We start from the raw sequence: 17,835 nt of genomic DNA on the forward strand, positions 1-17,835 counted from the left end.
GCTCCGGGAGGGATGACGATGAGCCAGGGTCATCGCGGGAGACAGAGATCATCACCCGGTCCCTGTCCCTGGGCGAGCTGCGAGACATGCAGAAAGACTTCAGCCGCCACCCAGGCAAGCACATTGCCACCTGGCTGCTGCGGTGCTGGGATAATGGGGCCAGCAGCTTGGAATTAGAGGGCAAGGAAGCCAAGCAGCTGGGATCCCTGGCCAGGGATGGGGGCATTGACAAGGCCATTGGGAAAAAGGAACAAATCCTCAGCCTCTGGAGGAGACTTCTGTCAGGCGTGAGGGAGAGGTACCCCTTCAGTGACGATTTTGTATGCTATCCTGGCAAGTGGACCAATATGGAAAGGGGTATTCAGTACTTGAGGGAATTAGCTGTGTGGGAGCTGGTTTACTGTGACACAGACGATGAGCAGGTACCCACAGACCCAGATGAACTCCAGTGCTCACAATCCATGTGGAGGAAGTTTGTGCGGAGCGGCACCTTCCTCATATGCCAACTCACTGGCAGTTGTAAACTGGAAAGGTAAAGACGCACCAACAGTGGATGAGGTGGCTGTCAGACTCCGGCAATATGAGGAAAGTCTCTCTTCCTCCTTTGTCTCAGCTGTGGAGAAACTGGCCCAGGAGGTCCGACAAATGAAAGAGAGTAGGTCCTACTCCCCACCTGTACGGGCCAGTGTCTCAGCTATTAGGGGCAAACGTTTCCCTGCTCAGGAGAGGGAATACAGAGGCTACACACCACGGGGCACCCTGTGGTTCTACCTGCGTGACCACGGAGAGGACACGAGGAAGTGGGATGGAAAACCCACCTCAAGTCTAGAGGCATGAGTACGTGAGTTGCGAGGTAAAACAATCACCAAAGGGGATTCTGTTAGGAAAAATGCCGCTCCAGTTTCCAGCAGCCAGCTCTCCAGACCAGGTAGACAGTTTGACCTTGATTCCGATCCTCTGGAGGGGACCTCCAAGTCATTCTTACAGCAAGTGAGCAGCAAATTCTCTGACCAGGATTAGAGGGGCCCTGCCTCCAGCCAGGTGGAGGAAAGGGACAACCGTGTTTATTGGACGGTGTGGATTCGGTGGCCTGGCACGTCAGATCCACAAGAGTATCAAGCTCTAGTGGACACTGGTGCACAGTGTACTTTAATGCCATCAGAGTTCAAAGGGTCAGAGTCCATTTGCATTTCAGGAGTGACAGGGGGGTCCCAAGAGCTGAGTGTACTGGAGGCTGAAGTGAGCCTCACTGGGCAGGACTGGCAGAAGCACCCCATTGTAACTGGCCCCGAGGCTCCGTGCATCCTTGGGATAGACTATCTTAGGAGAGGCTATTTCAAGGACCCAAAGGGGTATCGGTGGGCTTTTGGCATAGCTGCTGTGGAGACGGAAGAAATTAAACAGCTGTCCATTTTGCCTGGTCTCTCGGAGGATCCTTCTGTTGTGGGGTTGCTGAGGTTGAAGAACAACAGGTACCCATCGCGACCACAACGGTGCACCGGCAACAGTATTGTACCAACCGAGACTCCCTTCTCCCCATTCATCAGCTGATCCGCCAGCTGGAGAGTCAAGGAGTGATCAGCAAAACTCGCTCACCCTTTAATAGTCCCATATGGCCAGTGAGAAAATCTACTGGAGAGTGGAGACTGACAATAGACTACCGTGGCCTGAATGAAGTCACACCACCGCTGAGTGCTGCCGTGCCAGACATGCTAGAACTTCAGTATCAGCTGGAGTCAAAGGCAGCCAAGTGGTATGCTACAATTGACATTGCTAATGCATTCTTCTCCATCCCTTTGGCAGCAGAGTGCAGGCCACAGTTTGCTTTCACCTGGAGGGGCATCCAGTACACCTGGAATCGACTGCCTCAGGGGTGGAAACACAGTCCCACCATTTGCCATGAACTAATCCAGACTGCACTGGAAAAAGGTGAAGCTCCAGAACATCTGCAGCACATCGACAACATCATTATATGGGGCGACACAGCAGAGGAAGTTTTTGAGAAAGGGGAGAAAATAGTTCAGATCCTTCTGAAAGCCGGTTTCGCCATTAAGCGAAGTAAAGTCAAGGGACCTGCTCAAGAGATCCAGTTTTTGGGAATAAAATGGTAGGATGGGCGCCGTCAAATCCCAATGGATGTCATCAACAAAATAGCAGCTATGTCTCCACCAACCAGCAAAAAGGAAGCACATACCTTCCTGGGTGTTGTGGGTTTTTGGAGGATGCACATCCCAAATTACAGCCAGATTGTAAGTCCTCTGTACCATGTGACCCGGAAGAAGAATGATTTTGAATGGGGCCCTGAGCAACGACAGGCATTTGAACAGATTAAACGGGAGACAGTTCATGCCGTAGCCCTTGGTCCAGTCTGGTCAGGGCAAGATGTTAAAAACGTGCTCTACACCGCAGCCAGGGAGAATGGCCCAACCTGGAGTCTCTGGCAGAAAGCACCAGGGGAGACTCGAGGTCGACCCCTGGGGTTCTGGAGCCGGGGATACAAAGGATCCGAGGCCTGCTATACTCCCACTGAAAAAGAGATTCTGGCAGCATATGAAGGCGTTCGAGCTGCTTCAGAAGTGGTCGGCACTGAAGCACAGCTCCTCCTAGCACCACGATTGCCGGTCCTGGGCTGGATGTTCAAAGAGAAGGTCCCCTCTACACATCATGCCACCGATGCTACGTGAAGTGGGTCGCGCTGATCACCCAGCGCGCCCGAATGGGAAACCCCAGTCGCCCAGGAATTCTGGAGGTAATCATGGACTGGCCAGAAGGCAAAGATTTTGGAGCATCGTCAGAGGAGGAGGTGACACGTGCTGAAGAGGCCCCACTGTATAACCAGCTGCCAGAAGATAAGAAACAGTATGCCCTTTCACGGATGGGTCCTGTCGCATTGTGAGGAAGCAGCGGAGGTGGAAGGCTGCTGTAAGGAGCCCTACATGACAAGTCGCGGAAACTGCCGAGGGAGAAGGTGAGTCAGTTTGCAGAGGTGAAAGCCATCCAGCTGGCTTTAGACATTGCCAGTCGAGAGAAGCGGCCAGTGCTCTATCTTTACACCGACTCTTGGATGGTGACCAATGCCTTGTGGGGGTGGCTGCAGCAATGGAAGAACAACAACTGGCAGCGCAGAGGCAAACCTATCTGGGCTGCCCCATTGTGGCAAGATATTGCTGCCCGGCTGGAGCAGTTGGCTGTAAAAGTCCGTCACGTGGACGCCCACGTCCCTAAGAGTCGGGCCACTGAAGAACATCAAAACAACCACCAGGTAGATCAGGCTGCTAAGATTGAAGTGCTGCAATCAAGCAAGCCAAGCGGGTAAAGCCTCAGTGGTATGGAGGACGATGGCTAAAATATAAATATGGGGAGGCTTGGCAGATTGACTACATCACACTGCCACAAACCCACCAAGGCAAGCGCTATGTACTCACAATGGTGGAGGCCACCACCGGATGGCTGGAAACCTACACTGTGCCCCATGCCACTGCCCGGAATACCATCCTGGGCCTGGAAAAACAAGTCCTGTGGCAACATGGCACTCCCGAGAGAATTGAGTCGGACAATGGGACTCATTTTTGCAACAGCCTCATAGACACCTGGGCCAAAGAACACGGTATCGAGTGGGTGTATCGCATCCCCTACCATGCACCAGCCTCGGGAAAGATCGAACGTTACAATGGGCTGCTAAAAACCACTTTGAGGGCAATGGGGGGTGCGACTTTCAAAAATTGGGATACCCATTTAGCAAAGGCCACCTGGTTGGTTAACACCAGAGGGTCCACCAACCGGGCTGGTCCTGCCCAGTCAAAACCTCAGCTCCCCCTAGAAGGGGATAAAGTCCCTGTAGTGCACATGCGCAACATGTTAGGGAAGACGGTTTGGGTTAATCCTGCCTCGGGCAAAGGCAAGCCCGTCCGCGGGATTGCTTTTGCTCAAGGACCTGGGTGTACCTGGTGGGTAATGCGGAAGGATGGGGAAGTCCGATGTGTACCTCATGGGGATTTGATTTTGGATGAGAATAGTCCATAAATAAATTGTACAAAGTTAATTGTTAAATAACCCTGTCACTGTCTGTTATCACTGTTGTAATTGTTATATGTTGTACCAGTAGTAGCATAGTAAGAATTCTCCAGATTAAAGAAGGATGGACTTTTCTTGATGAAAACCTAGCAGAGCACAGCGATGATGGAACTGGACCTGGTTTTCAACAACTGGCATCCAGCAACTTCATCAAGATCAACATCTCCTGCAGACTGTGGGCATGGGCCGCACCAGATACATCAGCCGTGAGCTCCGGATGCAGCAAGTGACCGCCCATCACCACACATCACCTCCCCTGCCACGGAAGACCGTAACGACAGATGGAGCCTGAAGTCATGGATTAAATGAACTCAACGGACACTTTAGAGTGATGATCCATAGACTAAAGGAATGATATCTGGAGACAGGAGAAGTGGTGGTGATCAACTGGACAATGGGGGACCTGGGCATGACGTAGATGGTGTGGAATAAGGGGTGGATAATGTCCTGGGTTTGGCCAGGACAGGGTTAATTTTCACCGGACTCCAGGAAGGGGCACAGCCGGGGGGTGGGGGCTGACCCCACCTGGCCAAACAGAGCCCAGTATTCCATGCCCTGTGACGTCACACTGGGTGCCGGTGGGGGGGGCAGCGCAGCGGGAACGGGCTCGCGGCTCGGGAGCGTGCGGCGCCGGTGCGGTCCGAGAGAGCGGGTCTGTCTTTGTCATGTTTTCTCCTTATCTGTATCGTTGTTATTCCTGTTTCCCTCTGTTTGCTGTTCTGTTAAACTGCCCTTATCCCGACCCACCAGTTTTCTGCCTGTTTCTTTCCATTCTCCTCCGCACGCCGGTGGGGGGAGGGGCGGCCGCGTGGCGCTTTTGTTGCCGGCGGCAGCCGAAACCAAAACAGACCGAGAACTTCCCAACTCAATTTTCAGCCAGATCAGCTCCCCGCCTGCTAGCACAGGCAGAAAGTGAAGCATAGCGGCAGAAAGTCTGACAGGTTTACACAGCCATAGAACCACAACATGTGAATATTCTCCTTTTTTTGGGTTCTCCTCCCAACTTTTTTTAAATCATCCTACTGACCTAGCTCACACTTCCATTCACGTAAGCTTTTTATATTCAGTTCTAACTACTGTATAACAAAATTATGGGGTTAAAAGGGACAAAAAGCAACAAGAATACCAGCTAAACTTCAGTGTTCAGTTCAAAAAGAATGTTCTTTTTGCATCAAGCTGAAATGCAAAATTTGTTAAGCACCACAACAAATGCTGATTTTCCAAAATGCAAGAGAAACCACAAAAATACTCAGGGATTAAGAGCTTAAGACAAAGAAATATTATGACTAAGTTACAAACCATATGTTTTTCACTAAAATCCCAAATTATTTAAACCTCTCTAAGCTTGCCATAGATTAGAAATAACCTTGACTATATAGCAGTAATCTTTTTGAGAGAAAACAGAAAAACATAACTTGGAGGAAAAAAAAGCCATCAAAGAGAGACTAAGTGATGAACCTGCTCGGTCAATTAATTCCGTATTATCAGCATTGCTTCTACCTGAGGCAGTCTCCCTTGAGCCAGAATGCGGTATTTTTCTTACAGGACATCCATTTCCCTAAAAATAAAGACAGAGAAAATACAAGAGTTAATTGCACACTTTTTAAAACCAAGATGTTGACGTCTTGAGCCAAGTGTTGAACCCTGTATAGACTTAGAGCCACACACCCCCAGAAAAATGGTAATATACTTCAAGAAAAACTTAAAATTCAGCTGCAAAGATCTCAACAAAAGGACTCTCCAAAACCCAAATTTTGTATCTTTTCTTCAGATTGGCTTCCGGTTCTAAATTTCTCCACTTTTAGGGCCATTAGCCACTTGCATCCCTGTGCTATACAGCAACCCAGCCCAGCTGGCTTTCCTCAAACAAGTAATCAGAAATTTTGTAACAAAATGACAGAAAGCCAGACAAGTGAATACAGAGGGAGGAGTGCTAAGGAGAAAAGGAAACACAAGCTAAACTATCTATTTTGTTCCTTTCATAACACATTATGAATGCACACAAAATGATCTCCCTCGCTAGTAACCAGCAACCTTTTAAAGTGTTTTCTTGGTCAGTCAAAAAGTGAATATAACTCAACATGTAATGAACTACCAAGTTAATAGGACCACTCCCACCTCTATCTAAATACTGTGGCTTAAATGCATAAATCTGAACTGCTATTAACTGCAGCTTCTGACTAGCAGAAGTTTGCCAGGCTGCTCCCTACACTACACTGTAAGAAAACACAAGGTTATAAGATATTTAAGATAATCAAGACATTTTTTCTAAGAAATACTATTTAAGGTTACAATCTCCATTGCACTTCCATGCTTGCATCTAACCCAGAATACCTCCCCTGCTTCTAAACCAGGATTTCTCATTTATTGTAAAATGGTTAAGAACCGGCTTACCCAAGCACGACCTCAAATTTACAAAGGAATAGCAAAAGAGCATAAACTTTTGTTACATCTGAAAAAGGCAGCACCAAGAATCGCATCCTATGTTGAAAAAGGAAAAAAAAAATAAAAAAAATACATGCATAATAGGTCACCGATTTCCACATTTAACAACCCTTTCAAACACACCTGATGTGATAGACTTGTTCCTGAGAATGTCTTTACAGGATGTGGCTTAGATTGTTTCACCCTATGTTTCTTCCGCTTCCTTTCTCTGCGGAGAGCTTCCAGTGACAACCTGAATTCAGAGTCAGTTGGAGTGCAGGGCAATTTCATGGGAAGCCCTGAATTTTGGCACAGAGAAGTGTTGTTTGCCGTGACATTATTTCTAGGACAAGCTTTTTGAGTATCAGCTTCTGATGATGAAACCCATTTGTCAGAGTCTGAACTAGTGTCTTCTAGATCTATACAGTCAGTCTTCTGTTCCCAAGTATTTCCCCAAGACAATGGTGCTCTTGTTACACCCAGACACTTCTCGTTTCTTCCCTGTTCTGACTTGACAGTTTTATCCTTCTTGGCCACGAAACAGCTGCGAGACCCCGAGGTAAGGAAGAGTTTTTGAATCACAACTTTTGGGTACACTGAACCCAGTGACTTGCATGCTCTGCCATTCTCCAAAATGTTTACACTGTCCATTTTCTCCTTAATTCCTCTCCGAAAGGCATCTACCACAGGACTTGTGTTTGGTGTATGGTCTGGCATCTTTTTTCTTCTGACCTTCTTTGGGGAAGATACTTTCTTTTCAAAACGTTCAGCGCATAAAACTGACGGTCCAATTCCTGCATCTTTCACATTTCCTCTGTCTGGTGAACACAACACAGTTCTGTCTTTATGGCCAAGGTGTAAGAGAGAAAAGACAAGACAAATTATTCACAATATTGGAAAAAAATAATCTTATTGGACTGTATTACTTGACATTTTATCTCTTACATGCAATCCGAAACAAATTTACTTAATCATTTACTTTCCCTAGTGCCATGCAATTTATTTCAGACCAAAGAATCGCATGATCTGTGTCACAGCTTCAGTTGTTACAATCTAGCTTAAGCATGACACAATAACTTGAAATTACAACATTATTTAAAGAAATTAATTTCAATAGGAAATTAACATTTTCATTTATATTATTAGAAAAAAATTTTAATGTGCGCATTTTGACATTTTTGGTGAACTACACTCATATTGCCACTCCAATCTGGAATCAGATTGGACTATACTTCTGCACACATATAAATAAAACTCATAAATATCTTCCATTTTAAAAACACATATTTACCTTGGTTTAAAACTGGTTTGAAGAACTCTGTAATGGTCTGGTTTCTGAAGAGAAAACAAAACTTTATCTTTTAAAAAGAACAATACCTAAATACCCATAGAGTGAATACTGATAAAATTAAAAATATATGTTTAAAAATAAATTACAGCATTTTAATTCCAGCAGCTCTTATTTCTAGTAGCTCTTTCTGACAGATCAGAGAAAGCACCATGATCCTCATCGCCTTCTAGCCTTCACTCTGCTTGGCTAACGAAGCCAACCTGTCAGTTTCCTTGCTTAAACTGTTTCCTTTATCATCTAGTAAGTCTTCATCATCCTTCCAGCTTCAATTAAGCTTTCTTAAATGGGACAGAACTCACCTGTACCCAGTATTCCAGATAAGACCTCACCAGGTGATGGTGTTAGCAACCTTCCCGTCTCCACTGTCAACACTCTGAGCCAGTAACTCCTGTTATAATTGGTTTTTTAAGGTGTTATAGTGGTAAGCAGTTGGCTTTATCAATACCATTAATGACCAAACCCCCTCCAAGGCCTTATTAGTTGCAATCAAGTCTAGCCACACAGTTCTAGCTGCAAGCTGTAAAGTTCAACAAATTCTGTAACTTCCTTCTTGTTATCCAAAACCCTTTGTGCACCACTGTTCATTGAGGTTTTTTTCCACACATCTGGTGCCAGGCTGGGATGCAAATTCCTATCTGCAGTATTACCAGACTTCTCAGCAGGAACTTGTACCAGCACTGCATCTTAACAAAATACACCTGCCAGTGGCACCCCTCCCAGCACACATTACAGGCATCTTCAGGCTTCCAACAGAAACAGCAGTCTACAACCAGCTTGTTTTTACACATACACTATAAAATTCTTAATAGCTTTAAATCAGAGGTATTTTCTCTGGCAGAAATAAGTGGTGTTCTCACATGCCAAGGCATTTCTCCATGAGAGAATGTCACTTTAAAAATGGGCAGATTGTCTGAATAACATACAATTTGAACATTAAAATACATCAAGAACTATGAACTTGCTATCTTCATCTTTTCCCACATTAGCAAGGAAGTTTACTAACGACTTCAAGGCTACACTTATGCCTGTTATGGGATTTTCAGGTTCCAACAAGACATCAGTGCGCGAAAGCCAGAATAACACAGATTTGTTTAAGACCTTCTTCCATCTTTTGTAATCTTTCTGTGCCTTCCAAAACAAAGCTATGTCATTACTGTTTGGCTGATAGTGATTACAAAGGCAAAACTTTTTTATTCCAGATTCTAAGCTAACATATTCAAGCATCCATACACGACTATGCTTTCACAGACTCAAAAACCATTTTTGAACTTCAGGCCAGAAAAACCCACTGCTAACTTGTTCAAACTACATTTGGATTTAATCTCCAATCTTTCCATAAACTTGTTACTTTCACTTTCACAGTTTCTAACATGGCTTCTGCATTTCTAGCACCTACGCAAATACAAAAAGCTGTTTATAATGCATTCATACTTCTGTCAAGCAGTGATGTTTGAGTATACTGTAAGTCAGTATGAATCCACCTGTAATCGGAATATGTGTGTGCATAAAACTTTTTGGCTTACCAAAGAGAGCAGAAAACTACTTCTCAAAGACTACTTGCCTCCAACCTGTCCCAGCTTAATTTGACATAGGCCAAAATACACCCGTTCTTCCCACATGCTGAAGCAACAGGGTCCCCAACTTTCAGTCCAAAAGAAGATGCAAAACGCTGTTGCAGGTTTATTCGCTGCTATTGCCGTTGCCAACTGATTTGTCCTTCCGCCCTAGACCACCTCCCACTCCTGCACCCCAAGCTCACCCTCTCGGCACAAGGCTCTTTCCACCTTGCATTCCTCAGGACACTCCCAATGCTCCCCTGTGACTGCTCTCGCAGCTGCAAAATCGTCCTGTGTCCACAGCTTCCTGCACTGCATATCTTTCCAAAACCCTTCTATTTTCCTGACTAAGCAACTGTACTTCTCCCTTCCAGGTCAGAGCCCCATCTGCAACACCAACCACTGTTGGCAGTCCAAATCTCATCTCCAAGTTACCTCTCAGGCTCCTCGCTGCGCTTGAATCTTGAAGACAAGCCAAAACCAAAGCCTTCTGCTGTCTTCTTCCTTCCTTCCACAGCCAGTGATTTCAAATGACTACTTACCTCCCTCCCACATCCGCTATCGCATTGTTATATCTTTTTGCTGCCTTTCACTCTTAATGCAAGTGCTTTGTAACAAAGTTCATGTTTGTTCCATAATTATACAAAGCCTTATATAGCATAACTGAGAAAATACAGGCATTGCCACTAAAAAAAAAAATATTTTTTTTTTTCTTTTTTCTTCCTGGGATAAAAGTTGAACTTGAATGGAGAGTGATTTGTCTTCGACTATTTATTTTGTAGTGCTTATCCACTGCATTTTCTACTTTGCATTCTACTGCTTTTCGGAAGAACAAGGGATAGGAACTGCCCAACTAAACCAGAATAATAATTGCTCAAGCACTGTATTGTGTCTCAGACAAGGAAGTGTGCTAGAAACTTCAACAAAACCAAGGGTGAAAAAAAAAGAGAAAGCATGTGACCAAGGGTGAAAAAAAAGCATGTGATACAGTACAAGGAGGGACAAGAGAAAGCACTGGGCTTTCCAACTTGCTTTTCGTATATATGAAAATACAAAAAGAACATGTGATTTTCTATGTGAATAGGAATGAACAGGACCATAACTGTTCACGGACCATTCATAGGAGGATTTCCACTATTGTTTTTAATAAGAGGTCAAGTAACCAGCCCTAAAAGAATGAAGAACTGATAAAGCAACAATAATTACTGGTTTTCCACTCTTTTTTTACCTGACATTAAAGTCACAGTTGTTTAATGTATCTTTGTCAAGAAGTATGTACCTCAGGTTAAGGCTTTTCACAAAACATATACATTCAACAAAACATATTTATCCCCACTAAAAATTCTTTCATCATTTTTTGTGAAATCTCATCTTAACTGAGACATCAGGGAGATCACTAAAAAAACCCAGATAAGAAAAGGCAAAACTCTTAAATATACGATCTCACTTGACAACAAAAAAAAGGTACACAGACAGGAGATGCACCCAACAGACCTTTCAGGTCTTTCAAAATTAAGAGCACAACCTGCATGAAAGAGGGAGGGATGAAATTCTTTCACGTGTTTATAAAGACAACGCCCTGAGTATTCTTTAAATGCAATTAGTGTTTACAGCCATACCAGCGGTTATGTCTGATTGGATAAAACCCGTACTTTTAAAGATGTGCTGGAAACAGTAGCAATAGCTCAGAGAAAGTAAAGCAACACAACATGGGAATAAAGTACAAAATGTTACTACAGCTTTGACAAGACAGAACATCTTGAAAAGCAGTGTAGAAATAACAAAAAAAAAAAACCAACAAAACAACCCAGAACAGAAAGTCAGACATAACACCTTACAACAGCCTTTCAAATGACCGCAGCAAAACCAAAACACAGAATAGTTTCACTTTCTTGAGCAAGGAGCAACAGACAACTTTTATCTTCTCTTATCTTCTCCCTTTCCTTCACATGTCAGTGCTATCAAAAAAGACAACCAGCAGAAATGAACAAAATCTGCTGCTGCTGGCATAAGAAAATTATGACTTGCCTCATACTGCAAGAAACAAAAACTCGTCAGCCTCTGAAAAATATCATCAAGCCTTTGGCAGCATTTGGGTTTCTAGTTGGTAGACAGGTTCAACACGCTTAAAAACTGTCTCCGACGGCCACTGCCTTGTCCTCCAGCCCCGTCAGTGGCATGGTCCACAGCTGGAACAGGCTCGAGGGCCGGGTCAATGACAACTCTTCAGAGCCGAGCTGCTGAAGCCTGCCTAGCTCTGGAGGAGGACCTGCCAACAAACACCGAGGGACAAGCCGGGAGGACGCACGGGCACCCGCGGGAGGACTCGTGCTTTCTGAAAGGCGCGCTGCAGGCGCCAGTCAGTGCTGGGCCAGGCATCTCCTCCGCTGTCTCTGCAGGCCATCAGCTTGCCTGGCTCGCAGGCGCCTTCCACCGTGGCCAACGAACTACAGGGAAACAAGGGCCAGCGCCTCTAAGCCGGTGCGAGCACGGGTGAGGAGGGCACATCCCGCTCTGCCGGGACTGAAGGGCCGGAGCCGGGAAGGCCCCATCGCCTCCCGCCCCGCGGCCCCGGCCATGGCGCCAGTCGCGCCGCCGTGCACGCCGGGAGCCGCCCTCCTGACGCGCCCCCTGCCGGAGGCGCGCTGCACGCCGGGAGGCGCGCGGCGTCCCGCTGGGCGCGCGCAGCGCCTCGAGCGCCCGCCGCCTCCCGCGTCCCCGCCCGCCCCTCAGCCGCTCCCCGCCGGTACCTGAAGTCTCGGGCCGCCTCTCTGGCCGCGGCCGCCGGCATAAAATGGCGTCGGGAGCCGGTGACGGGCGGGCCCGGAGACGGCACGCCCACGCCGAGCGGCCAGGTCATGGCGCGGGTTGCCTGGGCGACACCGCGCGGCGGAGGGGAGCGGGGAGACCGGGCGCTCCCGGCACCATAGCAAAGGCCGCCGGCCGGCGCGACCCCCGCCTCCGGGGCTGCGGGCGGGAGCCGACGGGGTTGGATATTTTTTTTTGGGGGCTCGGTCGTTGATTGGCTGAGCGGCTGAAGGAGTGTCGCCTCCTGTTGGTTCTTTGCCGCCAGGGGCGGGACGGCGAGACGGAGCGCAGTTGTGATTGGCTGCGAAGAGAGCGGGGGGCGGAAGCGTCCCTGCGCGGCCGAAGGAGGAAGGGTAGCTTGGCGCCTTGGTCTCGTGCCACTCCACCCCCCCACTTCCACTCCATTGCCGCTCTCTGATTGGTGCGCGGGGGGGGCGGGCCCCACCCACGGCGCGAGGGTGAGGCACCTCCCGGCTCCGTCGCCCTCACGGGCGCGTCTCGGCGGCCCCGGCCCCGGCCCCCCCCCCCCCCCCCCCTCCCCCTCCCCTCCCCTCCCCTCCCCCTCCCCTCCCCTCCCCTCCCCTCCCCTCCCCTCGGGGAGGGCCTGGGCACGCTTAGGGCCGTTCCTCTACGGGCAGAAGCGCCCCGTGAGGGAAGTGACCTGGGACAGGCCAGGAGCCGCAGGCTGCGGCGCCTCTCCTGCGTCCATGCGGAACCCCCGGCAGCGTGTCCCTCTCCGTAGCCGCCTGGCAAAGTCACGGGCGTCAGGAGGCTGAAAAGTTGCGAAGGGATCAGCTTCTCGGCCGCCTCCCCACCGTGACGGCACGCAGAGCTGTGCCTTCCCCGTTGCGGCCTGCTGTCCACGCTTCCCTCCGTGCCGTACCTTGTGCCATCCCCTTAGAATCCTCCCTGGCGGGGTTGCCCCGCGTGCTGCACTACCCCGTTTCAAACGCTTTGGCCCAGGGTCAGAGACCTGGACTAGACAACCTGAAGAACCCGACCTGCAAGCTGAGAGAGACCCGGTGCTGCCGCCTGTAGCGTTCTGCGTGAATTCACGTAATTAGCCTCTGTAAAAATTAGCGGTACCAGAACGCCTCCACAGCAGTAGCTCCAACAGTTAAAAGCAGGCACTGTACCGGTACAAGCTAATCCCTGCCCTCGGTCTGCAGAAATAAGAGATAACGGAGCTCCCCTCATCGCAGCAGTGCCCTGAAGGTTGTCTGGGGCAGTTCATGCCGAAAGCAGCTTTGGTTTTGTTTATTTTGGTGCTTTGTCTGAGAGTGGAGATGACCAGGGTTGCTCTTTTTCTAATGTTTTTCTTGGATCCAGAAACACCAGGAGACAAAATCCACTCCAGCAGGGAGGAGCTGCCCGGTCCGATGTCTCTCTCTGCACCCTACCCAGGGCAGGCTGGCCTAGGGAAGCCTGGAAGGCAGAAGTAACAGTAACGCAGAACTGAAAGCGCAAGTCGAAACAGGAAACTGGTTTTTGAGCGTCTGAAGTGTCTGGTTCTGCCATGTAATGCATACTCCAACCCTCCCCCTCCCATCCAGCCCCATCCCTCAGCCAGTTTTTCAAAAGCTTTCATCCATGTAATTTACAGTGTCTTAACCTCAAAAGAGTAAAACATTAGCTGCCATCACATCATGTACCTTGCTCCTTTCTTGCTGTAACCCATCCTACGCCCATTGTCTGCAGCTGCGAGCTCTCTGCCCCAGGGACCATCTCTGCCTGTTAGGTTTGGAAGAAACCTGCCAGGAGGGGATCCCACCGTTTGACAACGCACCTCAAGACCTGCCATACGCGACAGTACAACCAATCCCTGTTTATGCTTGGTGTAACTTTCTTGAGGAACAGATGAAGGACTGGGCTTGCTGCCATAAGTTTGCTTGAAAAGACAGTAGTATGTATTTGAATTACTGTGTAATACAGTGTTAAAACGTTTCAAGCCCAGTGTTAGCCAGGAATTCCAGAAATATTTTTATGCCACATTGAAGAAGCAGATGAAATTGAATATAAACATTTGCTTTACCTTTCAGTTTAACACTTTAACCCTGCAAAATTGCAATAGACCTAAAGGCATTTTTACAGTTACAGGACGTGGAGATGTAAACAGTTACAAAAGACAACGGAGTCAGATACAGAATGTATTGGTAAGTTTGCAGGAAGTGCGGAGAAGCCGAGCAGTTTCAACAGAAAGTGCAATTCCAGCATTGGCGATGGCAAGGTGAAGCTGTTCCTCATAAGCAGCCGACAGCAAGGATCCAAAACCCAGTAGTTGCCTAAATAATAACTTGGCTCATAATAACCTGCTTATGGCAAGTGTCTGACATAGAGTCACTGCAGAAGGCAGGGTATTGTGGCACTGAGGACAGTGGGAGAGGTAAGAAAAAGGTGCAACATCTCTAATGGAATCAGCTTGTTTGGGTTTTGCTTTCCTCCCCCCCAAGCAGGAGAGTTGTGTACACACACACAGTTTAAACTTATGCATGCCCTACAGCAGGCCCTAATTTCAAACAGGCAACAGCAGTCTTTAGGCACACAAGTACAGCTATCAGTAAGTAACTGTAACACTCAAATTACTTTTTACACTTATTTTAATTAGAATAACTCTTTATCACTATAGATACTAATTATTCCTGACAAAGAGGGAATCTTACTTTCCCTTATGATTTGGGAGCACTTCACTGCTTACAATTCCCTTCCTCCAAATTAAGCAAAAGTTAGAAGACACTTACCTCATGCCTCGCTTCAAAGAAGTTGGAAAATCATTTGCTTCCTGCCCAATGTCGTGATATTGATTTTCACTTGTTGGTCCCTCCCATCTTGCAGTCTGAACACCCACAAATAACCAGAAACTTTGAAACAAATCTGTGAAACTTGGTAAGGTTTTACAAGTAGATCTGGAAGAAAACTGGGGATATCATACGAATCATTCTTTGCTGTTTATTTCATCTGTTCCTTAATTGCCTTCCAGAATGACTCATGCTTTTACTTTCAAGCAAAAACAGGAAGCATCCCAGAGGGCAGCGCTTTTAAGCAGCATCCACAGGGAAATGGGTTGCTTACAGCACAGCTACATCACGATGAACAACTGTGATTTGGCCACAGCCCACTAACATCTGAAACATATCAGTCACAACCATGTGATCTTTATTATAATATTTTAATGTAAATGTTCTAAATAGAGTTAAAAGCCCTGAATCTGAAAGGGCACATATGCTTTTGTCAAAGAAACACAGGAGGCGAAATCAAAGCACCATTTCTAGTCCGTGAAGAAATTGCCTTTAGGCTTTTGAAAGCATAGTTGGACTTCAGGATTGTCCAATTTTCATTTAAGTACATCAGTACTTCCAGGCTTTCTTCTAGAAAACCACCCATCACCACAGAATTACTGTGCTTTAGAAACTAAGTATTTCTGAAGTCTTCAAATGGTAGCTGAAATCGTACTGTAAAAAAAAACACATCGGTTTCCTGAACAGTTTTTGTTTGCTTTCTATTTCAGAAGCCACAGAGATAGTTAATACCTTAGATTTAGTTATAGAAAAGGAAGAAGGTTGTTCCTTCCCCCTGTAGATCCTTCACCCAAGGGGTTCTGTGGAGACACGTGCTCCTCTGACAGAAGACACCTTTTCAGACACACACTCCAGCTTCCATCCATCCTAACAGCTGCAACCACCACCTGTGTCAGGCTCTTCTGCGTAGCTGCAAGGGAGCAACCAGGGTGGCCACACATGGCTGATGCACAGTGAGTCAGCAGATCACTCCTGAAGAAGCATGTTTAGGTATATGGGCTGTCACAGGTCCTCAGCCACAAGGCCCCCCGCACCAGTCAGAAGAGGCTATAACTTCTGTTCAACCATTAACTCAAACTTCCTCTTCAAACAAATTGTGAGAGAAAAAACAGTTTTCCCAGGGGTGGTTTGCAGCACTGATCTAAATGAAGGAGGAGGTGCTGCAGGTTGCAAAGTCCCATAGCGGGGACCATGTGGGGCATTGCACGTGGATGGCCATCTTAGGCCATGAATCTGCATCCGCTCTATAACATGACTGTTTCAAAGCTCCATATGGAATAGTTACCCTAGCCACATTCTTTGAAATTCTAGGGACCTCCTGTCTCATTAACGTGTCTGTTCATTTCCATCTTGTTTTAATAGGCCTGACCCCACCAAAGGCACAGCAAAGGGTCATTCAAAATCATTGACCTTGTGCTACCTCAAAGGAATCAGAGTGAAAAGACCATTTTCTGAAGTGGCAGAGGACCATGAAACTCTCCTAGAACATTAAGTACAAGAACAGCCGCAGACAGAAGCAAAGTAACAAGCAGTGAGGCTGCAAAAGGAAGATTTCTCTAAGGAACTAATGCAGAATGACAGGTAAGGGCAAAACCAGGTGTCTGCCGAAGTCTTCCTCCCTTGGAGTTTAAGTTTTGAAAATTGCCTTTTCCCTGATACAGCATCAAGTCTGTGAAGAAACAGATCAACCAATATTTATTAGCATACCTTTTATTAAGTTGTTATAATAGATTTATTACCAGCAGATAACTATCCAGACAGTAAATTCCATTACTCCTTCATGATCTGCACACATGCAGTCACTCATCGTTACCCAGTGGGGAAGGGGAAGTTGACACAGTGGTTTTCTTAGATAGAGGCTCATACTGACATCACCAGTGCCAAGGGTGATGTAATCCTGTAATCTTTGTCCCCATATAGCTTCCATCCCCTTCTTGGGTATGGTCTGAGTTATGCGCCCCATTGTTGATGTCGTGTGTGCCGGTGGCCTTGTGTAGGTTCATCTGACATATCCTGGAATCATCAGTTCCTGTGGATTCAGCAGAGATCTCTTGGCTCTGGAGCTTGTCTGTTCCTGGGACACTTTCGCACACTGCCTCTCAGCATGTATTTTTCCTCTCTTCAGCTTCCTGTTTTCTGGTAACTATTTCTCCATCCATATGCATCTAGATGTACCTATAGGCTGTGTTTAAACTCAGAAGGGGGTTTTGAGACACGAGTGCCCCAGGCACACTGTCAGCTGTTCCTCCCAGGCACTGCACGGGCAGCTCTCTCCCACCAACCCTACGAACGTGGTTGGTCATAATTTGGAGCACAGATTCCCACATCTGTTCCCAAATCTGGATTTTCCAGAACACTACTCACCCACAAAGCTCAGGATGCCACCACTCCAGTCGTGTGCTTCCTTTCTTTCAGTAGCAGGAATCACTACATTGTGTGCTGGCAATATAGTGATGCACTTTGAGGGGAGCTCAACTCTCCAGCATCCCAAACCCAAAGATTCTCATCCCTCATTCTCCTTTGTAGACATTTAAATAATATCTTATACATTTCATGATGCATTTTCCTGCTTGTGATTATTTTCTACCACACCTTTTTTCCATCAATGATTTTTATCACACATGCATTAATCGTGTTTTCAAGCTCTATCTAATGCTTAGCTACTAGCAGTGCATGCCGTATATCCCAGTGCCATATTCAGACACTATCATATACTACTATAGGTGTTCTCTGACAGTGTTATGTGTGATAGCTGGAGATACCTGCATGTTAGCCTGTTATCCGGATGCTTATTAGTCATGTTTTCAAGCTTCCCCTAATTTTGGCT

General features: G+C 47.0%; 1 protein-coding gene across 2 annotated transcripts in view; it reads right to left on the minus strand.

The window, feature by feature from the left end:
- SLF2 (SMC5/6 complex localization factor 2) overlaps window positions 1–12,414 on the minus strand; it is a 46,638-nt gene extending 34,224 nt beyond the window's left edge. The window contains exons 1-4 of one of the 2 annotated variants that reach the window (XM_075423612.1): window positions 12,156–12,414; window positions 7,790–7,833; window positions 6,643–7,340; window positions 5,533–5,632 (exon numbers count right to left, since the gene is read on the minus strand). In XM_075423612.1, coding sequence (XP_075279727.1) covers window positions 5,533–5,632; window positions 6,643–7,340; window positions 7,790–7,833; window positions 12,156–12,265 — 952 coding nt within the window. In that variant the 5' untranslated portion in view covers window positions 12,266–12,414. The remainder of the gene's footprint in view (window positions 1–5,532; window positions 5,633–6,642; window positions 7,341–7,789; window positions 7,834–12,155) is intronic. The other variant, XM_075423611.1, reaches the window with a different exon arrangement.
- Window positions 12,415–17,835: the final 5,421 nt, after the last annotated feature.

The sequence above is a fragment of the Opisthocomus hoazin genome, chromosome 6, assembly GCF_030867145.1.
Source record: "Opisthocomus hoazin isolate bOpiHoa1 chromosome 6, bOpiHoa1.hap1, whole genome shotgun sequence".
Taxonomy (NCBI): Eukaryota; Metazoa; Chordata; class Aves; order Opisthocomiformes; family Opisthocomidae; genus Opisthocomus; species Opisthocomus hoazin.